Source organism: Schistocerca nitens, chromosome 3 (assembly GCF_023898315.1).
Source record: "Schistocerca nitens isolate TAMUIC-IGC-003100 chromosome 3, iqSchNite1.1, whole genome shotgun sequence".
In the NCBI taxonomy this organism is placed as follows: Eukaryota; Metazoa; Arthropoda; class Insecta; order Orthoptera; family Acrididae; genus Schistocerca; species Schistocerca nitens.
In genome coordinates, this window is record NC_064616.1 from 946162167 (window position 1) to 946188508 (window position 26342).

At 36.2% G+C, this 26342-nt stretch overlaps 1 protein-coding gene across 1 annotated transcript in view; it reads left to right on the top strand.

Annotated features, from left to right (window-relative positions):
- The window catches only part of LOC126249021 (uncharacterized), a 712654-nt gene that overhangs the window by 351529 nt on the left and 334783 nt on the right, over nucleotides 1-26342 (top strand). Inside the window, exons 39-40 of the mRNA XM_049950623.1 lie at nucleotides 6642-6784; nucleotides 6954-7193. Coding sequence (XP_049806580.1) covers nucleotides 6642-6784; nucleotides 6954-7193 — 383 coding nt within the window. The remainder of the gene's footprint in view (nucleotides 1-6641; nucleotides 6785-6953; nucleotides 7194-26342) is intronic.

Consider the following 26342-nt stretch of genomic DNA (forward strand, 5'->3'; position numbering starts at 1 on the left):
GGAATAGTGTAACACATTGTGCACTATGAGGGGTGAAAGTCCATTGCCATTTTCTAAGGCATGGGTTACATACACATTGTCCACTTCTAGAACTTCCTTTGATGAATGTGCAAAAACTTGCTAGATGACAATGGTGTGTTGAATCATTATGAATTACAGCATCAGTTGTCATTGCTTTATTGTAGACAGTAAATGTGTGCTTATTGCCCTGTCTTTTTAATGTTCATATCAAGTAATTGTAAATTGCTGTTGATTTCATGCTCCATCAAAAACTCAATTTATCTGTGAGCATCATTATTTTTTTCTCTACATCTTTCTCAGAACCATCAACAAGTGACAATGTGTATCTACATAATGTTATAAGAATCATTTTACCTGTAATGGCTTGGTCAAATTCGAATGTTTATTGGAAAATTAAATAGCAGGGCAATAAGTAAGCATTCATTGTCCACAGGAAACCAGTAATGACTGATGCTATAATTCCCATTGACTCATATCATTCACAAGCTTATAAAGAGTCTGCTTTTCATACCTTAGTAGTCATGGTAGTTCGTGTGCCAATGAGAAGGAAGTATAAAGAGACAGAACTAAACATGATTAATAAGATAGCAGTTTATAATGTATACCAAATAGATGTTCTTGAAGAAAGATCAGTGTGAGAGTAATAAGTATAGAAATAATAAACTTAACAAAGAAGGAATGAATGTAGTCACTATGTCATACTATAGAACAGTCTTGTAAATGATTGTGAATATTTTTAACCAGCATGGTATCAAAATTGTGTACCAGACAAACAATGTGGCTAGATATAGCTTGTAGCATGATGTTGGTATGAAGGGAAAGAAGTTTGAGAGATCAGGTGTTTATAAAATATGTTGCACATCCAGTGATTCAAAGTATACTGGACAGATGGGAAGAATGTTTCCTATCATGTACAAGGAACTTAAACATACATTCAGACTAAATAACTACAACAAATCAGTGGTTGCAAACAATGCATATGAAGCAGGCAATCCTCTTAAGGGAATTGGAGAGGGCTTAGAAATCCCATACATAAGAAAATAAAGGATGAAAGCTTGACTTGCTGGAAGGATTGTAGATTGCAATTCATGAAAAAAGAAATAACGATATTCCTAATGTAAAAGGTAAACTCAACAGAATGAGATTTCTTAGCAGATTTTTAGAATTATTTTAAAGCAGATGCACAGTTATAAATTTGCAGTATTTCTTAGATGAAATAGCTACAGGCTGACGATCATCCTTTGAAAAAAATGAAGGTCCTGACTGATCACATATTGCCTGGTATCTAGTTGTCCACAATATCAGGAGAAATTGTAGATATTGGGGTCATGAAAATAAACAGAAATGTTTATTTTACTTGTAGCAGTTAACAGAATTGACAAATATTATCAAGTTGGTTGCCCAGTGAGCACAGATATTTAATTTTCTTGCGACAGTTGTCACTGTATACACATCAGATCATATAATGATATAATAAGCATCCAGTGGCATAAAAGAAATTTAATTTCTTCGCCAGTTTTGGGCACTTAGTGGCCTTCTTCAGAAGGTTATGCAGGTGTCAGTAATACAGACACTTGCAAATAATGCAATAGGCATAACCTTATGGAGAAGGGCACTAAGTGCCAAAAACCAGTAAAGAAATTAAATTTCTTTTATGCAAGTGGTTACTCATTATTTCATTACATATGAATACTGTTGCTGTAGATGGATAAAATACTAAACATAATCCAGAATGAGATTTTCACTCTGCAGTGGAGTGTGCGCTGATATGAAACTTCCTGGCAGATTAAAACTGTGTGCCCGACCAAGACTCGAACTCAGGACCTTTGCCTTTCGCGGGCAAGTGCTCTACCATCTGAGCTACCGAAACACGACTCACGTACGGTCCTCACAGCTTTACTTCTGCCAGTATCTCGTCTCCTACCTTCCAAACTTTACAGAAGCTCTCCTGCGAACCATGCAGAACTAGCACTCCTGAAAGAAAGGATATTGTGGAGACATGGCTTAGTCACAGCCTGGGGGATGTTTCCAGAATGAGGACTGGGCGTGAGTCGTGCTTCGGTAGCTCAGATGGTAGAGCACTTCCCCCCGAAGGGCAAAGGTCCTGAGCTAGAGTCTCGGTCGGGCACACAGTTTTAATCTGCCAGGAAGTTACTAAACATAATATTGTATAAGCTTTCAATCAATATAATTGTTTTATTCTTGTTTGCAACAGTAGTTACATTAGAAAAATACATAAAAACAGCAAGTGTACATAATAAATTATAACGTTCACTTGTTTCATTTATAATAAGTTGTTGTTGTGGATTATGAATCTATGCTGCCCTGAAAGAGCCCTCAGTCCACTGAAATAGACACATAAGCCTTCTGGGACTTTTTGTACCCATACTGCATTATTTCTGCTTGTGTTTTCCAAGGAAAAGGTGGAAGAAAATATGAGAGGGTTTATGAATCAATGATACGACAAAAGGTTGCTTGCATTTTAGCTTGTTTATGGCCAGACATTCTGAAATATTTTCACAACATTCTGACATCAGGTCATCTGGAATTTGTGAAGACACTTAATAAAACATAAAACAGGTATCATTGGCCAAGTCTCTACTGATCTGTCAAATATTACGTGAGCCACCATATGGAATTCTAAAAATGGGTACATGTAGCATCTGATACTAATTCCTCCTCTGGTTTCTTCATTTCACTGGATGGAAACTGACCTTCTGGTGAGGTTTCATAAGTCAACAAATGGAATAAAAATGATAAAAAAATGTACTGACTATCACATCAACTATTTCTATTCTACGCTGTGTGCCTTTCAGGTGTGGTTAATTTCCTGACAGATTTAAATATGGAGAAAGAGATAATTACATCATTTTCTTTGCTACTGAAGTTTCCAAAGTTTTCAAGAAATCTGTAAATAAGAGTGCAGTGACACTTCTCAGTACATAAATTGTTGTTAGACTCACAGTATGGCATCAGTAAAATGCATATTCTTTTGTGCCTTAGGTAGCAGGGCTAAATAATAGGTTGAGGGCAGTAGGTGTTTTATTTGCTTTAATGGTAGCACTTACTTGGAATATGCTTCCATAAGTTGTTACTTTACAGGATTAGGGAAAATGCTTAACAATGTTTCACTTCATATCCAGAAAAGAGGAAGCAAAAGGTTGTTGTACTGTCTCAACAAACATGGAAGATAACTGAATCTCAGTGGGGTCATGCCACAGAATTCTGCTCTGAATCTCTTGCTTTTCTTCATATATATCAATGATCTGCCATTAAATGTGGCAGATGATTCAAAAAATTTCTTTTTTGCATGTAATGCTTTTTTACTCAGGACACTGCAGTTATAGTCAGTGACTGGTAAGAAAGGGATCATACTAGAACATTCTATATGTGTTATATAGGAGCATTCCACACTGAGGCAGGTCATTTAAACTCTGTGTGTACTTCCATTTATGATTTATGAAGTTATTTTCAGTGTGAAGTGTTTGTTCTTGTTGATGGTCCTGCTCTTGTAAGTAGTATTTCATTTTGGATTCTGTGTGATAATATGACATAAATAGAATCATGTGAGAAAATTTCTAGACATGATGTAGAAATCAACATACCTGACTTTGATCACAAAAAAACAGAAATGATGTTTTATAAGAGTGAAAATAAAATTATTTCTGACTAAAGACGTTATTTGAGTCACTATTGTTTATAGAAGTTCTGAATAAACTACATGTATTGATATCAGTAACTGTCAGCTGTACAGTTTCAGTAACACCTACAAGTATATTTTCACATAGTAAAAATGTTTTCTAGAATGTTTCATCAGATGGTATTGTGGAAACTACACAGTATTTCAATGAGACACCTTCAGGTTTAGCTATTGGGAGGCTGTAGTGGTCTCTTGGTTCATGTTGGCTACAGAAGCCCAAGCCCCAGGATGGGGGGCTATAACATTATCCTGTGCGACTTGATATCCAGAGCCCTTTGTTGGGGAAATGAGCCATGGACATTGTGCAGGAAAGCCTGGTCACATTCCACGGGCCTGAGATTATGTGTATGGAGAAGGCAGCAGACTCCCTGTGTCAATTAATTACAAGTTCAAGCCCTCATCTCATGGCAACTGAAAGGTGGATTACAACCCATGGACCCCATAGCACTGAAATATTGTAGTAGGGTACAACCCACTGCTATGCTCAGCATATTTTGCATGGTTGAACCTTGCATTGCAAACACTCTCACCCAGCAGCTGTGCTGCATTAGGGGTGATGAAGCAGGCTGTGACTGCTCAGTGAGTGAAGCATGCTGAGTCCTACATGGCCATAACCAGTAATGGGCAGAAATATTCAGGAAGTGAAAGTTGGACTGGAGGCTGGCTGAAAACAGCTGGCACTGGTGAGCACTCCAGAAGCCCAGTTACTAGAAGAGCCACAGTTCAACACTTGGCTGGACTCCTTTGGCAGGTGGTTCAGTGAGTATTATGACAAGCAGTGGTAACTTCATGGTGGACACCACACATATGATGGTTGATGATTCGATGAGTGGCTACTTCAGTGCATGCCAAAATGGGCAAGACCATCTGTCTTGGCTTGTGTTGCTACACTCTTCCCCTCTTTGAAGAATGTGACCCATCAAATTCTCCCTGTAAATGCACCTGGAACTAGCTAATTCCATACAGTTTATTGAAGACACATCTGGTTAGTTTTTCGCTCATGATACCTATAAGAATCCATCTGTGATTCTCCAGTAACTGAGACGGGTACCGAGACATATTTGAAATGTCTCCACAGTTTTTATGGTTGCAGTCCTTGAAAACTGATCCTAGTCCTGAGAAAACATAGCAAAGATATGTTATTACACTCACTGCTTCCTGTGGCACCCTCCAAGCTGTCTCACTGAGGAGTCGATAACTCTCTTTCAATCTGTGATGACTGCTGTGTCAAATCATCTCATGGGAATAGGTCGGTGGGAATCTGGGAAGCATTCTACAAAAGTTAACTTTACAGACTTCCACTCCCACCATTTCCCATGTATTACCTCCTTGACTTCGTGCTTAACCTTAGCAATGTACCACACATATTCCTCAACCTAATTATCCCATCCTTCACATGACACACTATCCAGTGGCCTGTTGCACCTCATCACTACATTATATTAAATAAGCTGTCAAGTTTGGAAGGAAGAGCTTAGAGTGATCTATTTACAAAACATTATCTGTGATAAAATCATACAGTCACAGTGCAGATCATAATGATGAGAGACCTTTTGCCTGAACCCTAAACTTCACATCTCATCTCTTAGAGACCCATCCAATGTATCATTCTTCATGAGCTCTGTAATACCACTGATGTATTGAATCAACAATAAGTGTTTTACTAGCTGTAGTCTGTGCCCCTTGATACAACTTTATAATACTCCATAATTCTCTTTTCATCATAATTCCCTGATACCTGATGCAGTGACTCATTATATCATAGAGTGGTTTAGACAATATTATAAGAAGGAAAGTTGCTATTCACCGTACATCGGAGATGCTGAGTCGCAGATAGGCATAACAGAAACACTTTCACAGTTAAGCCTTTCAGCCATAAGCCTTCTTCGACAATAGACACACATATGCACGCACACATTCTCACACAAATGCAACTCACATACGTGACTGCAATCTCAGGCAACTGAAACCACTCTGCTAGCACCAGAACCAGCACATGATAGGAGTGGTGACTGGGTGGGGGTAAGGAGGAGGTGGGGGGAGGGGGGAGGGATAGTATGGTGGGGATGGCGGACAGTGAAGTGCTGAAAGTTAGATGGAAGGCAGTGGTGAAAAACAGGGTGTGGTGGTGGAATGTATCATCTAAAAGGTCAGAATCCTAAACCTCTCATCTGGTTCAGCTGCAGCCACTATCTGTATCAAAGGTGAGGACACCCTATCCACATTCCTCCAGAACCTCAACAACTTCTCCCCCATTTATTTCTCCTGGTCCTACTCAACCCAACAAGTCGCCTTCCTAGATATTGACCTCTACCTTGAAGAAGGCTACATCAGTACCTCAGTCCACATCAAACCTACTAACCACCAGCAATACCTCCACTTCGACAGCTGACACCCACTCCATACCACCAAGAAGTCCCTTCTGTGCAGCCTAGCCACCTATGGTTGCAGGATGTGCAGTGTCAAGCAGTCCCTCTCAAAATATACTGAGGCTCTCACTGAAGCCTTCATTTTTTTTATGGCAGGGGCTCTGGATGTCAAGGTCCTCAGCTATGACAGAGCCCCACCTTCTGGCACCTGTACTTATATGGTAAACCAGTATATAATCAGTACCTCTACAGCTCCTCACAGCTGCACTTGACGGTGACAGGCAGCTGTCTCACTGAAATAGTTTGCAGCTTCCACAGCACTAATTAATGCAGTGCCTTAGAAGCTTTCAAGCAGTTCTTATGTTGAGAAAGCTTCTAACAGCACACTATCAATGCTACACAGCTTTTACTACATTCACTGCATATACTCTTTTTTTATAAACATTGTTCTGCTATTTGTATCCATGTGTCAGAAATTTTATTGTGAGGTAAAAGCTACAAGTTTTGTTCTTATCCTGTGTAATGCGTATTTCCATCAATTTTTTCCACAGGCAAGTAGTACACATAAATTTTACAAACGTGGTGCCCTGACTGGAAAAATATTAATATATGATAACATGAATTACACAGTTGAAGTTACAGGAGAAACTCCATTCAAAGATTTTGAAAAAATTGAAGCCATAGGGCATTATTAGTGAGTACAAGCAACTTCAGTCAATTCATTGTTATCTTTGATTAGATGTTTAGAACCTTCATTCCTATCACTGTATATCTTACTTAAATTTAATGTGTTTTATATTAATCCTAGTGAATTCAGTATTCACAAAAGAAATTCTGATTCATTCTTTTAACAATACTTTTAGTTTTCAGAAAAGTTCTGGGGCTTTGAAAGCAGCTCTTAACCTACCAGTTGTTAAAGGACATCTTCTAGGAGAATGGAAGTGGATATTGAAGGAAGATATGAAAGTTTTGGTTGAAGGTTCTGTGGAAAGCAAATCTTTCACAAAACATGGAACTGTGGAGATGTTCTACCAGAATATACCTAGCAGAACTCGATATGTTGCTATTGGAGTGGATGTTAATCTCAACAAAGGCATTTGGCAGTAAGTTTTATGGTTAAGGAAATTTGTTCTCAACACACTAAAGAACAAATGCATACAAAAAATTTTTCAAGTAACTGTTTGAAAAACTGTGGTAATGAAAAAGCTTACAGACCATGTGTAAGAATTACAAAAAACTTCCTAGTACTTTAACGACCCCCTTTGTTATGCACAATTGGAAGACCGTTAATTGTAATAAATGTTCATGGAGTTAAAATATTATTGGCCAGGTCTAGTGGTAGTTTTAAAGAAAAAATACTCTTCTTATTTTCTAAGAATCTCTTTCAATCCATTGCTTGAAGTTCTTATGTCTGGAAGCCAGGATGTCTTGTAGATCTGGGAACCGTATAGTTTGATGTGTTTCTTGAAATAACATAGACAACAAACTGATTAATAGATAATTATCATTTTTAATATTCCTAGATGCCTTTCTGCCATCAATTACAATGTTCACTCAGTGAAATACATTACATTCAATAGCACAATAGAACAATTATGGTAACATATATTCACATAAACAAAAATATATCTTTTTGTAGTACAGTAATTTTATGAAATTTGTTTTTAATCACAGGGGTTAATTGTGTTAGCATGTCATATACTATTTTACAGTTGGAGTGTAAAGCATTTCAGATAAGATTGAAGAAAGGATAAGATCATAAATTTGAAAATATACATGGTCCAAATGGCTTATTGCATGTTACACACCCCCTGAGAGTTTCGCTTGCATTCCACTGCAAAGGAAAGTCTCGCAGGAATGCACATTGTTTACAAATTTGAAAAGTAGAACTTGCAGTAAAACAAGTTTTTTCGAAATACCATCATAGGTTACTGTTGTCTGAATAGTTGAAGACAGGTAAAAGGAGGCATCTGGTGTGTGCTGAATTGGAGGGTGGTGTCCGACTGTTCTTCATTCTGCTGATGGTCTTGATGATTTTTTTAAGGATTGGACACAACTCCCAGGTTATTTCCTACAACATTTAACAGTGTATCGGCTTCAGAATCCAATGTTCCCTAATCACATATATGAAATATTTCATAAGAAAATTGCACGGTAAACAAGGCTCTAAGAATCTGAAGGGGGTGAAAAAAACTAAATAAAAAAAGAAAGAAAGGAACAGAGAAATGTCAAAATGACTTCTTAACTGATTTGAAGTTACATGAAAAGAATACTTGGCTAACCCTTCGACAAAAACAAATGCTAACTCATCTTACGGGGGCGGGGGAAATTAAAAAGTTTGCTTCTTGCAAAAAGAATTTTAGATTTTGTCAGATGTAATTATGCTGTTGAATTTTGTACAAATACTAATTAGCAATATTAAAAAAAACACTTCTACTAACACAAAATTGTAAAGCAAATATTAATTTATTAGTGGTAACAAGACTAAAACTAATGCTCAACAATCAGTAAATTTTAACTTGGATACAGAAAATAATAAGATAAATGATTTGTTCTCTTATACACTTGACCTCCAAAAGTTATGTAATTTTTTGAAAAGTTAATACTGTTTTGAAAACAGTCTTTTCTGTTAGTTTCATCATAACTGTAAAATACAATACCAATTGCAATATTGCAGATTATGATACCAAATTCACTACTGAAAAATGTGATACCATATCTTAGAAGCAAGTCCTCTGTGCCTTTTTGGCACTACCATGGCTTACAATACCATTTTATATTGTCAGTAGTTTATGAAATACTGTGTGCAGCATAGATACCACTAAAACATCAAAGCATTTGGTAAAGTTCTGTGTGCTACATAAACACTTATTAGTTCCAGGGTACTAGATTATGTGTATAGTAGTTGAAATATAAGTCCGGTGTGCTAACATGGCACAAATTGAATTGAGGATATCATACTGTAAAATCTATCACATAACTAAAAGTTCTTTCTGACAATTTAAGTTCAAGTCTCGTTGAGGATACCATGTAGTGTGTTTAGAGACAAAGCCAAGTTCACTATCAGTTTGGTTCAACTCATGGTTGAGGTTACTATACATCATCAATGAAATAACATATTTATAAGCACCTATGGTGAATGTCCATAAAAACATGTCATGTAACCAACACTTAAAGCACAAAAATGAAAATGTCCTCCCTAGATCATGGGGTTGTCTGAAATTTACATACCATTTCCGGCTGAAAATTCACTTAAAGTTACATAGAACTGAAAAATGTCCTCTTAGGTAATACACAAAATTATATACTGTACACATATGATATTATGTATCAAAGTTTGTGAAACAAGTGCCCACAGGTTTCAATAACTCTCCGATACCTTTTACGCACTTCGGTGAAGATAGGGTTTGTTTGTTTCAGAGTTTTGTATCATAGAAATCTATGTAAAATTGCATGATGCCTTCTACACTGTTTACAAGTAGTTCAAAGTCGGAGAATAGTATACGTATATTACTAGTTACCAGACAGTATCTTCAAAGTATTTACAAAAATGATGAAAAGTTATGCACTATTTGTGGGGTATAGCTATAGTATTCAATGGCAAAGTAGCTTTATATGTGTTAGTATCATTCAAGAACCATCCCCATACTCATAGTTACTTACATAAATAACAAAACATCAAAGAAAAATGCAATGGCACTAAGATATTTACAAGTCATTGTGTGGGATATGGTCACGTTGAAACACTTTAAAACTAGAATATCTGTACAGATAAATGTTGATCATTACATGTTTCAGTAAGTCACTATATGGTTGTAACACTTGGTGCACATCAAGCACAAGACAAATTCAGCATAAAATCTCTGAGGTAAAATGTTTCAAAAACCTAGTATATACATCATCATGTTTTCAGAAAAGTAACACTTGGTGCACATCAAGCACAAGACAAATTCAGCATAAAATCTCTGGAGTAAAATGTTTCAAAAACCTAGTATATACCTCATCATGTTTTCAGAAAAGTAACAATATAACTTCCACCTCTCAACAGATTTTCAGAAACAGTAATGAAACAGTTATATGTTTCATGTATATAGTCTGATACAATAAGTAGTTCAGTTTATAAAGCCTCTTGAGTACTGAATACATCAACCATCAAGTGTTCCGATGTGTCATCCTGACTTACCTCATATGATTCAGTGTAAGTATAAAAAATTTCATGAGTTTAGAAATAAACAGTTTTCACTTCTCATACCTTTCAACAGTGTTCAAGTATGTAGTATGTGTAGGTGTATTTGTTAATTCACTAAAAACATTCTCCAGTTTACTTCCTATTTTCAAGTGTCATGTTCTTCACATTAATTAACAACAAGATGCTTAATCATGTTTCAGTGTACAGATTTCTGACATGTTGTCTAATTACAAAAGATGTCACACTGCACATAGACTCAACCTTTATGCATAAATATTATTGAGTACTTGCTTGCATCTGTTCCAGAAACAACTTGCATTACAAACTTTGCTGACTGTATGTGTCTTTCATAAACTTTTCCACAGTAAGAAGAGACAGGCTCCCTAACCAATCCTTACCAAATATCATTCTCATCATTACATCACTAATAGATCAGTACTTCATTAAATACATCAAATATCTCCTCATTGCATCAACATAATAACTCCACCTCATATCCTCATAATATCACCTCTTTACTCCACTAAGTACTCCATAATAATAATAATCACTTAAGAAAAATCACCTGCTTCACATTACACAATAGATCAACCACACAAAACACCACATAGCAGCAGACCTCACAACTGGTATAGCTTTACCTCTAACAATAGAAACAGACATTACACTATTTACATGTTTTATTATTTTGCTGTATATAATCATTAAATTGCTGCACAACTCATACTTATGGGTCAGAAAGTTAATACTCCTTACAATCACTTCTTTACTTTCAAATAAACTTCATATATATACCTCTTTGTTCATCCCTATGAAATTCCCAAACAACCTTCCCTCCCCTCTGGTTACTACCCTTGTAACCACCCCCGGTGTAAGACGTGTCCCATGCACCCTCCCACCACCACCTACTCCAGTCCTGTAACCCGGAAAGTGTACACTATCAAAGGCAGAGCCACGTGTGAAAGCACCCATGTGATTTACCAACTGACATGCCTACACTGTGAAGCCTTCTATGTGGCAATGACAATCAACAAACTGTCCATTCGCATGAACGGACACTAGAAGACAGTGTTTGTTGGTAATAAGGATCACCCGGTGGCTAAACATGCCTTGGTGCACGGCCAGCACATCTTGGCACAGTGTTACACTGTCTGGGTTATCTGGATACTTCCCACTGACACCAACCTATCAGAACTCCAGAGATTGGAACATGCCCTTCAATATATTTTCTCTTCCCGTTACCCACCAGGCCTCAACCTCCGCTAATTTCTAGTTGCTGCTGCTCGTACCTCACCTGTCATTCAACAACATCTTTGCCTCTGTACTTCCGCCTCGACTGACATCTCTGCCCACCTCTTTGCATTTACATATGTCTGCCTGTGTCTGTATGTGTGTGGATGGATATATGTTTGTGTGCGAGTGTATACCTGTCCTTTTTTCCCCCTAAGGTAAATATTTCCGCTCCCTGAATTGGAATGACTCCTTACCCTCTCCCTTAAAACGCACATCCTTTCGTCTTTAGCCTCTCCTTCCCTCTTTCCTGAAGAAGCAACCTTGGGTTGCGAAAGCTTGAAATTTGTGTGTGTGATTGTGTGTTTTTTATTGTCTCTATCAACATACCAACGCTTTTCGTTTGGTAAGTTACAGCATATATATATATATATATATATAAAAATGAAAGTGCTGGCAGGTCGACAGACACAAAAACTAACACAAACATAGATATATTTTTCCTACGTGGAATGTTTCCCTCTATATATATATATATATATATATATATATATATATATATATATATATATATATATATATATATATATATATATATATATATATGCTGTAACTTGCCAAACGAAAAGTTACAGCATATATATATGCTGTAACTTACCAAACGAAAAGCGTTGGTATGTTGATAGAGACAATAAAAAACACACAATCACACACACAAATTTCAAGCTTTCGCAACTTGTACATTTTGTAAAATTCCATTACCTTACCTTTTTGGTATAATCGAACAAGTTTTTTTTTCTACAAACAGAAAAACATCCTCCTGTATTACTTTTGTACTCAGAAAATGATCAAATAGATGTGAACTCTCTGAATTTTACATAATCAGTGTAGTATAGGTTTTATGTTTCTGTTTACTGTCAAAAGTGACTATTCACCAATGTTTCCGCCAACCAAGAGGGTTTCAGTTTAACCTGTCACCTCTACTATCATTATCTCTCACATGTGGGGGGGACTGGTTATTATTTGTCCACTACCCATGTCTATTTTCAAAATTCCTACCACAATTTCTGTTCCCAGGATTTCTATTCTCATAAAACTGTTAGTCATCACAGTTTGGTTCTACATCCTAATAATTTCTAAAATTATTTGGGTTCCCATCATTCCTCCCCAGAGTGTTTTTGTTATGTCCTTGGTTAAAATTGTCATTATTATTAGCATTTCTATTATGATCGTGGTTACTCCAGCTTGGCCTCCTGAAATCAGTACTATGTTGGCCAAACCAGTTATACACCCTGTCCAACTTCTTTACATATTTAGGAACTGGTCTACTGACTCATCTGGCTCATAAACTAACCTCATTTGAATTCTTTCTGGTGGCCTTCTCTTAAGTGCATCTATGTGAGTTAATTCATCAAAAGGTTGGTCTAAGTGTGCAAGTTTCATGATCTGGTCTTTGCAAAACTCTTTCATACCCCTCTCTCTGCTCCCTGTACATCAAACCATTCAAAACTCAGCTTTATCCTTGCTGGTTCAGTGTCAGACCAAAACTTTTTCAACAAAGACTTTTCAAATTCATCTGTGGTTAAATTTCTACAGTCAAGTTGGTGGCACATGACAAGGCTTCCCCTTCTAATGATCTTTTAATAAATTTAATTTTTAATTCATCACTCATATTAGGGAGAAAACTATCACAGCAATGTTGTATAAAACTAACTGGATGAAAATGTTTGTCACCAGGGAAACACTTTAGTGGATAGTAGGATAGCTTGGGTGTCCTACATTGCAGAATGTTTTTAGATAAGCCTCATCTTGTAACTGTTGTACTTTTTTTTGATAATAAAGACATCACTATGTAAGTCTGCCATATTTGAGTCTGTTAGCTTCATCTACATCTGAGACATTACTGTATAGTTTTTCATTTAGCTTATTTATAAAGTTTTCAGCTTGTTTACTAGTGTCTCCAGGAGTATCTTTACATCCAACTTCAACAGCACCTATCTCAGATTTGAGATACTTGTCTACTTCCACAATTTTTGTCTTGAAAGATTTTATTTTGGACTCTAAAGCCTCTAATTAGCCTCTACTTGTTTCATGTCTTCATCTATAGCTCTAACTTGAGAAAACGTACTAATTAAGTCTGTTTTAACATTGGAAATTTGTGCATTAAGCCCTGCTCTAATGACATTACATTCTAAGACTATTGACTTTTCAAGTTTTTCACAAATTTTTTCCACTAATGACAGTTTTTTTCAAGTTTTTCACTATTTTTTTCAAGTTTTTCACTACTTTTTCCATTGATGACAATAATGCAGTAAACATGTCTTGTAAATTTAACCGTTTGGGTTTTTCACTCAGCATGGTTTTGCTTATGTGTGACTACTTGTTTCCCACAGTCTTGACTCGAATCTAACAAACTACTGTCTAAAAATCCTGAGACTGTACTGATTTCATTTAAGGGGAGCTGGCACGATCCATCTCCTCCATGTTAATTTTAGCAAATAGAATGAACATTTTTTTCTAAAACCATTAATCATATTGCTCTGAAATTTGGACTACATGTTCAGTGAATATTTCTCTACAAAGTTATAATGCCACGTTAAGAAATATTTATTGGTTTTTGTTTTACAATTTTTTTAAACAGATGCTTATTTTTTTCTCTAAAATTTTGCACTTTATCTTCTATAACTCTTGAATTGTACAATATTTTTTACAATTTGTTATAAAAATGAAGGAAACGAAGTAAACAATATTTTGTATAAATTTCATTAATGTACTGTTAGCAGTTTCTGAGAAAATGTTCCTCACAAATGAAAATTTTTGAGTTACGGGAAATGGTTTCCAACATTTTTTAATATATTCCTGCCCCATGTGATGGATTATCAACATTCTCTTCTTTTTCCAGTGTTAGTTTCCCTTTCACTGGTCTTTTCTACCCTTTTGCTGCATGTTGTAGGCTTTTGTCTTATCTTGCTGCACCTGTTAGTCTTTCTTCATCAATTAGGCGCATTGTGGAAATGGTGTTGGGTCCTGGTTGGAAACCTTAACGTTTCAGCACATCACATTTGATAATGTTTCCTTAATTGTATGTTGCCACTGCATCATACACTCCAAACTGCAATGTTTTTATCTGTACAAACACTCTTTTGGGAATCCTAATCCAACTTCAGTTATTTACACTTTCATTTGGATTTTGTGTTTTCCCATGTAAACGCTTTTTCAATAAACTTGACTGTGATAAATCTCTGAATATGGGCTTAATTACATAAATTACAGCATTTGGCAACCTCTTTTTATGGGCATATTCCTTTCGTGATTGGTACTTACACCATGAGTCATCACCTGTGGGCACAGTGCATGTTGTGGGTGCTCATTTGTTGATGCAGTATGAAAAAAATAATGCCCATACTGCTCTCCTCATATGCTCAATGCTTCTTGTATTTTGCCTAATTGCACACACATGATACCTCTGCAATCTATCAATTGCTTCATCTGTCAATCTTCCTCTTCCTCCAAGGGTCTTACCATCACTAAGCTTCTGGGATCCTAATGTCTACTTTAGTTTGTGCAAGCAAGCCCCCATGCACTTCTGCACATGTCCAATGCACTCCTGTTTTTTAATGTGAATTTCATTACCATAAGGTTTGAGTTCCTCTACAGCTTTATACCTCTTAGAATCACCATCTCCTAAATAGTTAGTGTATCGTACATTATACCACTCCTGTGGTCTGGAAAAAATTGCTTTCACTCCCTCTACTTACGTCGCTCCACTCGTGCCATGAAAAACTGCTTCCAAACCTTCACTATGTTCATCCTTGGTATTGCCCTTACATCTACAATGTTCTGAGAGAATAGCAACATCAATTACTTTGCTACTGTCTCCACTGGTAGTTGTCACAACTCCATTTAGAGATTTATGACCTCTCAATTGCCATGATCCATCTAAAGCAACAGTTAAATCTCTACAATTCCCATTATCTGTCACAGTTTTTTCAACTGCTTTCTTCATTGTTGCTTGACCAATAGCTTCAGCATAAGAGCCCACCAATTCATTATAAAATACAAACTTAGTTGGTGGTTTTGGCAAGTTCATAATTCCACATTGTCCCTGCAGCACTGCCCTTGCCAATGCAACGCAAGCCAAACACTAGCCTAACATTTATATCATACACCTTATTTCCACTATTACCACTATGGGGAATACTGTTGGAATTAGAAAACAAAACTTCTGCAGCGCATTTGTTACACTTCAATAACATTTTACATGCCAAACCGATGTGTGAAGCTATTTTCAATTCCAGTCCTCTTTCTTGGCAAACTTGGCATTATACATTATGTTTCAAAATATTAGAGAGCAAGGAAATGTTAATTATTTCATTCAGATCATTACTGTCACTTTCATAGTTCTCAAATTTTTCTTTGCTGTCACAAAGTTTCTTGCTGGAGTAAGTTCTATCACATTCATTTGGAGTAGTTGGTGAAGCAGCCTGAGCAGCATGTCCCTTCAAAACAACAAAAGATTTCTTCTTCCACTCATTGTGCCTTTTCTTAAACACTCGATTACTGAAATGGAGCATATTGATATCCAAGAACCAAATACATAACACAGGTACGAGCAAAATTTGTCAAATATGCAAAATTGAACAGCTAAACAACACAAAGCAAACTTCAGAAGTCATGGTATAGCATTTATGTTTACCGATATGAACAGTCACTTGTCACAGAGATAAAACCATACAACATTGGAAAACAAAACACTGTCTAATTCCGCAGAGATACCCTGCTTGCAGCCAGCGAGCAGTGCCATCAGAGGTGACTCAGCAAGTTGCTACAGCTGTTTACGTGGTGCGTCAACTTTGCAGCAATAAAAAACACCCTTAGAACTCACTTAGAAGGGTGAAACTTGACTTGGTTTACTCAGAAAACTCCAAATAATTTTATAATGAAAAAAAAAATGTTACTTTTGTCATTTTCATCGTTCCAGCTCCCCTTAAATGTCTAGGTTGACTATTGTCTAATACATCCTGAAACATGTCTTTATTGGCTATGTCCTGTTTAAAGTCACTAGTTGAAGCTGGTAGGTCCAGCATATTTATTTCATTGTTCTGATCCTGACCCATTTTTTCCTAACTTTGTTCGTAAATTGTCAATGCAAGAAGAAACAAGTCAAAATGTTCACACAACAATGGACTGAGAAAATACAAAAATAAATGTTTTAATTGGTACTTAGCTTAGTATTGTCCTGGATTGAGTAGGTGGCATCAACTTTACTTATAATGCTTCAACCTTTTACTACCATGTATGTCCATAGTGTTGCATCATTCCAAAACTTCTCCACATGTACTATGCCAAACTGTATTTAGTTTAAAATCATCCCACTTTGCAACACAACTATATCCTTTTTGGACACCTGAAACATAAACACAGTCAAAAATCCAAACATAAAAGTATTGTGGTCACAATGGCACCACTTTAACAACCTCGTTTGTTATTCACAATTGGAAGCTCTTTAATTGGAATACATGTTCATTGAGTTAAAATATTGTTGGCCAGGTCTAGTGGTAGTTTTAAAGAACAAATACTCATCTTGTTTTTTAAGGATCTCCTTCAATCTGTTGCTTGAATTTCTTGTCTGGAAGCCAGGTTCTCTTGTAAGTCTGGAAACCCTACAGGTTGAAGTGTTTCTTGAAATAACGTAAATTATGAACTGATTTGTATGTAACTTTCATTTTTAATAGTCCTAGATGCCTTGCTGCCATCAATTACAATGTTCACTCAGTGAAATTTTAACAGACCCATTCCTAAAATTTCAACAATCTATAAGTTGTCCTACTCCTTTGTCCACATGGTGACTTTAGAAACTACAGTCTGATACTTAACTCTTATATCGATAGCTGTGTTGTTGAAAATGATGCAATACTTATACACAATGTAAAATGGTTGTCTCTTAGGGAAAATTCATGTATACGCGAAGAATGTAATCACATGGTGAATCCAGCGCAAATTCAGTTATGCGTGATCAGCACTGTATTTTCAGAGTCAGACTGGTTTACATATTTATGATTTAATGTTTCCTTTATAATAAGGTAGGTGAGACTTTCCTTATATGATTGTGTCTCTGTCGTTGCAGTATCCTCACATTGTACATCTATGTCAGCTTTATAGGTCAAATTATGACAAACTCTACACTTACATTGTGTAAGATTGTTAGTATTTATACCTTAACTTTCCATCATTATTTAACAGTGTTTCATTTTGATTTACTCTCCTGTGCTCAGATAGCATACTGTCATGAATTGAAATTATTTCAAATTGTGTAACAGAGCATGGGATGAATTCCTAACAGCTCTTCATTCACTTTAACATTAAATTACCTACACTATTACAAAATATTATCCCACAATATAAACCTCAAAATTAGTATCACATAACCTTCAATCCATCACAAGAGTTTCAAATGTAACATATCAAAAACTGTCTCCATAATGCTCTAAACCTCAATACATTCTTAATTCACATAATTAAATTTCATGACTACCCACAATATTTTTAACACACTACAACATACCTGGTCTTTCAAAGTACACTCTCATAACCTGACAAGTATCTCCAGTTTGCTTTATCCATTAAATAATGTTCCATCTGACATAGCTTACAAATGACAAGGTTTTGGCTTCTTACACACAATCATTATTCATATCTTATTACTTTAAAAGTGTGCACATCATTAACTTTGGTTGCTGTTAAGAGACATTACTATGAAACAGTAGAATGGTTCATAGTCTGACACACTTATCTTATACCAAATTTAATGAATGGGTATATTACAGAACAAAGAGAAATTAGTACAAACATAATTCACATTAATACAAAATCTACTTCATACTTTTAGCTGACATAGTACCACACTTTGACAGGAAGTTTTCCTTGATTGATAAAACAATAAAGTGATATAGTTGGGCCAGTCAACTAGTTCTTTACGAGCAGCATTTTAGTTATTAATGACTATTTTATCGGTCATGTTGGTAGAGTTTTAACTCTGTAACATTGAACAGTCCAAATAACTTCTTGGATTTTGGGTAGATTAGCCTATAGGCATTAGGGTGCGGGTTTTCCTTGATTTCAAAGGGGCATATAGAGTTGTCAAAAATTTTCTTTATTTCTGAAGTCATCAATTTAGATTTTTCCTGTGTTTTTACTAAAATCAGATCTCCTGTCCTGAACTGTACTCCTTTACTTCTTGCATTATGTCTCCGTTTCCTGTTGAAGGAATAAAACCCACCTTGTCATACGGTCATGATACAGTCTGCACTCCTGAATGTAAGATAGAGCTTTATGGTCAGAGAAGACAATTACCTTGTGCCCTAACAGATAGTTTTTAACTTATTGAATGCCCAGTGGATGGCAAGTAGTTCCTTCTCTGTGACTGTATATGATTTTTCATACTTTTGTAAAACACGGCTAGCAAAAGCAGTAGAATAGTGTTCTAATTTTCCTTCTACTTCTATGTTTTGAAACAAGTAGCCCCTAAACCTGTCTCACTACTATCTGTCATTATACAGAATAGTAACGACATAACAGGTCTATACAACATATGACTTTGGGACAGTTGCTGTTTTATTTTCACGAATGCATCCTGACATTCCTGTGTTCAATCCCAAATAGTATTTTTTTTAGTAAGTTACATAAACAATTTGCATTTAAAGCTTGGGTACTAAGAAATTTTATATAGAATCCAGTGAGACCAAAAATGGACTTGAGTTGTTTTTTGTTCTTTTGAGTAGGGAAGTTTACAATGGCCTCAAGTTTATCCTTATCAGGTAAGTTTCCCTTTTCTGAAATATTAAGCCCCAAAAATTTCAGTTCATTAACTCCAAAACAACACTCTTCCAATTTTACAGTCAATCTCCCTTCCCTCAATTTTAAACAGACTTGTCTCAGAAGGTTTAGATGATCTTCCCAGATTTTTCCAGTTACAAGAATGTCATCGAATACTATTAATTTTGAAGACAATTCATCACCTAATACAAAACCCAATGCTCTGATAAATTCAGCCACAGATACATTCAATCCAAAAGGGACAACACAATTTTGGTAACTTTTGCCACCGTGCAAAAAGGCAGTATACTTCCTAGAATCAAGTTCAAGTGGTATTTGGTGAAAACCAGATGACAAGTCTAGGCTACTCATAAACTTTACATTATCAAATTTGTGCAGAAGTTCATCCATATTGTCAGGATGCTCATTTTCTCTAATGAAAAACTTATTAAGGCATCTAGAATCAAATACAAGTCTAATCCCACCATTTCTCTTAAACACAACTACTAATGGGTTGTTGTATGCACTTCTACTTCTTTCTGTAATCCCCCAAGTTTCCATTTATTGGATTTCCCTTTCTACATATTTTTCCTGGAGAATGGAATGCCATATGGTTTTAGGAAGAAAGGATGATGATCTCTGAGTTGAAGTCTGCACTGATAGTCTTTTACCTTCCCTGGTCTCTCAATATTACAGCTTCCTTCAATTTGACTTTGATTAATTCTTCAGAATTTTGTTCATTTATATGATCAAATGATGTGTTACCACTTATGGCTTGGTTATCTACCTTGCTTACAACAGTTTTGATATGCTTACAAGAATTACTACAACTAAGGATGAACATTTCTGTTTTCAGAATACTATTTTCCTCAGGTTCAGTAATTATAACACTCTTATCTTCCAAAGAGAAGCTTACACCCACTTTTAAGACCCAATCCATGCCTAAAATGATATTTCCTTCCAACCTTGGGACCACAAGGCAACCCTGCTCAAATTCCACATTTTCAGTTTCAAATGTTAAAAATAATTGACTCTTAAGTACCTTACTTTGCTTACTAGTGGAATCTCTGATTTTTACCCCTACAACTGGCATTTCTACAAAGTTCTTACCATCCCTAATTGTATCTCTAAATTTTTCTGATATTGCACATATGGGGCTTCCTGTATCAATAAGACAATTTCCTTCCCACTGATTTAATCTTTTTTTAATGTATGGACAGCCTAACTCCTTTTAATCTGTCTTCTCCTCGGGAACTTCATATAATAAATCTTTTTCAATTTCTTTATAATTTCCATCTACTTCCTCCCTTTCAGTCTTCATCAAGTTTACCTGAGTGTCAGATTCTAAGTTACTAGTATCAGGTTTACACTTTGGCTGCACACAAAATAACTCACTACTGTTTATGTACCTTTCACTCTGACTCTTTCGTTTACTCTCCCACCAGCTTGGGCATAAAATTCTACTAATTATACCTAGATGATACCAAAACACTTTGCTACTACAACTCTCATTACACTGGTTCCACAGAATTTCTAAAAATTGGATTCCTTTTCTTTCAATAATCTCACACAAATCTAATTCTTTCACAATATTTTCACTCCTGTTATCACCACTTTGATTAACCATGAACTGATCAGGACAGACATGTAACAATTGATTTTCAGTTGTCACTTCGATATTCTTCTCATATTCCTTTGCTTCATCACCACAACTGTCATCAAGTTTCAACACTTCATTATGTATTTCAATAAAAACATTGTACTCACCTTCTGGTTTGCTTACCATACTTTGCACATCAATAATACTAACATCATCACTGCTATGGTATACTTTACTACCAGTTTCATCTATTTCTCTCTGTTTCTCACTTTCTATGGTTGATTCTTTTTCCTGTTGCCTAGGTTTATCATCAGCTGACTCACTATTACCTTCTTGTATGAACAACCCCCCCAATTCTGAACTAAAACATTTATTACTCTCTTCATTATTAGCTTTCTCTCCCCTTTTTGCCCAGCTGTAAAAATCATTTAACATCTCCTCAGCCAGAATTGAATCACAACTTATATAATTCACTTGATATTCCTGGTTTTTAACCTGTTTGTTAATGGTACAGTTATTTACACTATTTGGTTTTGTGTGAAAGTTAGTGGTCCTGTTATGTTTAAATCTGTTCACCCCAAAGCTGTGGACCCTTATTGAGGCGCTCTGGAGTTTTCCGGATGGCTACCTCTATTGTCACTCCGCCCATTTGTATTCATTCTGTTGTTACCTTCCCATCTGCTGTTCCTAGTTACACCATTGTTTTCCCAGTTTCTCCCTCTCCTATTACCATTGTACTCTCTTGAGCTATCATATTGGTGTTCATTCCGAAAATCTCTATCGTCCCTCCTAGGGTTCTCCCCACAGTAATCAGAATTCCACCTCCCACTGCAATGGTTTCCATTACTAAACTGTTGCACATTTCTCTCCATTGCCCTGTCTAATCTGTCTATATATTTTAGAAACTGGTCTAAACAGTCGTCAGGTCCATGCACTAATTCCCACTGTATTCTTTCAGATAACCTTCTTTTAAGGGCATCAATTTGTGTCATTTCATCAAAGGGTTTATCTAGATGCACCAATTCCCTAGGTTGATCCCTGCAAAAGTCTTTCATTGAGTGGTTTCTGCCCCTGAAACTAGGCCCATTTAAAAATTCACTTTTTATTCTACCCTGTTCAGTCTCAGACCAAAACTTTTTTAAGAAACTCTTCTTAAAATCATCAAACGTTTTCCACTCATCAAAATGTTGGTTTGCCCAAGACAAAGCTTCCTCCTCAAGAAATTTTTTGACAAATTTAATCTTTATATTATCAGACATACCAGGAACAAGATTGTCAGAGCAGTGTTGTAAGAAGTCTACAGGGTGTACATTTCACAAGGAAAACTTTTTACAGGTGAATTACTCCACACACTTCTACCATTCTTGTATCTTATTTAATTCAGCGTCTAAGGAATTAACTTTTGATTCTGTATCTAGACTTAATTTGTCTACCCTCTACTCCACAGTTCTTTGAGCTGAGGTTTACCTTTCAATCTCTTTCCCTGGACTTGAGCTAACTGTGGCCAATTTATTTTCTAAGATCACAAACTTATTTTCTATAGCCTCAATCTTGGAGTTCATGCCCTTCAAACTTTCTCCTAATTGGAGTTTTAAATTTGAGATCTCTTCTTTCAGTACATCACCATTGCTTTTCATTTTGGCTTCCAGCGATTCAGTAGTCAAGTTTAATTTCACTTCTAGCGATTCACTGGATGCATTTATTTTCGATTCTAGGAATTCACTATTTGAATTCATTGCCATTGTTAATTTGGACTGCATTTGTCCCATTCTGGCAAAGAATAACCTTACCCAGTCCTGTTGATCCGGTTTTCTTTCGGTTTGTGAGTCATCTGGATCACTACTTACACCACACACGTTTGAGTCTAACATTTCGCCCACTTCCTTTTTAATTTCTTCTGATAGAGTCATTATGACACCATGTGTTTACAGTCTTGACGAAAAGTTTAAAACAAAGAAGAATTGTACTTATCTTTTCATGCCATGATGTCGATCACAGTCCCACCTCTGCGATAAGCCAGTACTTTATTGGCTCTCACACTACTTTTTCTGGTCCAGGAAACGTGTACAATGTTATTAATGTTTTATAAATTATAAAGTTTATACTATCCTGCAAACAAGGCACAATTAGTCTTGTCACACTTAACTGTAATATCCTGGATGAGCCCCCAAGTTTAACAGACCTCTTCCTAAAATTTCCACAGTGTATAAGTTGTCATGCTCCTTTGTCCACATGGTGACTTCAGGAACTACAGGAGATTCAAATTTATAGTCTGAGGTCATTAACAAGTATGAACAGTCTGGTACTTAACTCTTATATCGATGGCTGCGTTGTTGTCTTCATGAAGTCTAGAGGTGATTCCACTGCGAGGTTCCCGTGGTTTCCTTTGTGTTTGGATGAGAGTAACTGGTTTGTAGGGGGATGTGATATTTTGATTTTTAGACAGCAAGTGTTACATTAGTTCTGCACATCACTATTTAATTCATTTATTTACATTTAACACTTCTTCACTAATATAAAATAAGACATAGTTTTCCACCACCACATCTGTATCACCACCTCCTACAACCCACACTCCAGATCAAAAGACTGCCAACCACCTCTTCCGAAGATGCACCCCCTTCCTGCATGACCAAAGATAACAGTCTCTTAGTTGTTAAACTTGCAGTCAAAGGCTATATTTACATAAAACATTACACGTAAAGAAATTACAGACATACATGATTTTACATTCTGTTATAAAATACATTCCATTTATACGCAACTCCAGAAAAACTTTACATTTCTCCTTCCTTCCTTCCTTCCTCCCAGACAACATACAATCAACTCACATCCAGTTAACATCATTCCAAAGTACGTCAGTAAAGATATAGTCATACTAAGAATGAAACATAGAACAGTAAATCAAAAATAATTTACAGAAAATGAAATTTACTCAATAGCACAATAGAACAATTATGGTAACATATATTCACTTAAACAAGAATATATCTTTTTGTAGTACAGTAATTTTATGAAATTTGTTTTTTAATCACAGGGGTTAATTGTGTTAACATGCCATACACTATTTTACAGCTGTAGTTTAAAACATTTAAGATAAGATCAAAGAAAGGGTAAGATCATAAATTTGAGAATATACATGGTACAAGTGGCTTATTGCACATTACAGTACTCATTCTTAATAAATATTGAAATGTATAGTGATGAAAGTGCTACAAACTTGAACACAACATGTTGAAGATTCATAATCTTGTGTCAAATTTATATGACCAGTGAGACAAGAAGGAGCTGTCACGCTGAATGACAGAAGTAGCTTTAGCTCAGTCCATTAGCACAGTTCAGTTATTTTTTAAATGTAGCTCATTATGTTCTGAATATAATTTTATCATTTTTTAAGTTGTTTTGCAGTGATAATTAGGAACATTTTGAAATAATTGAAAGATACATATAGAACAATATTATTGTGCTTCATAAGTAATCCATAGAAAGAAACTCCATGCTCATAATAGAAAAATCTAGCTACTACTGACTGTAATGCTGCTATTAAGAAAATGTATAATATACAAAAGACTTAATCAGCCCCAGGAGACATATACTGAGATGACAAAAGTCATGGGACAGTAATGTGCACATATACAGATGGGGTAAGTATCATTTACACAAAGTATAAAAGTGCACTCCATTGGCAGAGCACTGAGATGATACATGTGGAAAGGTTTCTGACATGATTATGGCCACACAGTGGGAATTAACAGACTTTGAATACAGAATGGTAGTTGTAGCTAGATGCATGCAACATTTCATTTTGGAAATTGTTAGGGAATTTGTCCTAGATGACTGGAAAATTGTGCTCGGGGCAGATGAGTCACAATTTCAGTTGGTAAGAGCTGATCATGATGTTCAAGTGTGGTGCAGATACCATGAATCCATGGACACAAGTTGTCAACAAGGCACTGTGCAAGCTGGTTGTGGCTCCATAAATGTGTGGGCTCTGTTTACATGGAATAGACTGGATAATCAGGTCCAACTAAACTGAGTATTGAGTGGAAATGGTAATGTTTGGCTATTTGGAGACCATTTGCAGCCATTCATGGACTTCATGTCTCCAAACAATGATGTGCTGTATCATTGAGCCACAATTGTTCATGATTGGTTTGAAGAACATTCTAGACAATTCCAGCAAATGATTCGGTCACCCAGATCCCATGAATCCCATTGAAGATTTATGGGACATAATTTAGAGGCCAGTTCCTGCACAAAATCCTTTGCTGGCAACTCTTTTGCAATTATGGGTGGCTATAGAGTGAGAATTGACTCAATATTTCTGCAGGGAACTTACAATGACTTGCTGAGTCCATGCCACATTGAGTTGCTGCACTCCAATGGGAAAAGGTGGTCTGACTTGATATTAGGGGTATCCCATGCTTTTTGTCACCTCATTGTAATGCTAATGCCATCAACACCATCTCTAGCCATGATAATGGTCTCAGTTTGGTTAGGGAGAAAGTCTACATGTTCTTTCACATATTTCATAATGAGCTAATTCCATTCATTGGTGATTAGATCCCGTAGAGCTACCAAATTGTGGGGATGTTGGCTGCTATGTTCAGCCTGTTGTCCAAATGGTTTCAGATAATGCTATGTGATCAAGATGGGGTGATTTAGAAGGCCTATTGATGCCTAAGTGTTCACCAAACAAGGAAAAAATCCTTGCAACCCTGTGAACACAGCTGTTTTCATCTTGGAGGACAGGACTGTCCACAGCACATTCATCATAAAGCTCTAGAAGAAAGGGCAACACAAGTTTTCCAAACATGTTGAAGTAAACATACTGGCTCATGTTCATAGTGAGTGAGCCCAAATCATGACACAAAAAAACATCCCCAAAAACTATCAAAACCCCCTCAGTCTGAACTAAACTCTTAACACACAGCAAGTTATACACCTCATTGGCCTGTTGGTGCACTTGATACCTCACCATAGTTTCAAAAGAAGCAAATATGTGACATTTTGGACAACACATGTGTCTAATCATCCACTGTAGTGTTTCTGTGTTGTTCGGCCCATTGATGTGTGCTGCTGTGAGAAATGTCAATTAGCGAGGTACTGAACTCCAAATGTCCGTTGCATGCAGTTCCCTCTACAGTGTTTGGTTAGGCAACTGGTTTAGTGGACCTGCATTCATTTATAGAAGTAATTCCTGTCAGATTTGAAACCACTGTTCTTATGCTGTGTTATGTGTCTGCAAGTGGTGCACCATTCCTTGTAGAGGCATGGGACAGCCATGTTGATACACCAGCAAATTGAGCAACTTCCTTGCCACGGCATAATGCTCTGATTCCTTACAACCAAATGAAACATATACACCACTTCACTTATTTGACTTCAAACTTTGATTATAACACCTATAGTGCCCAT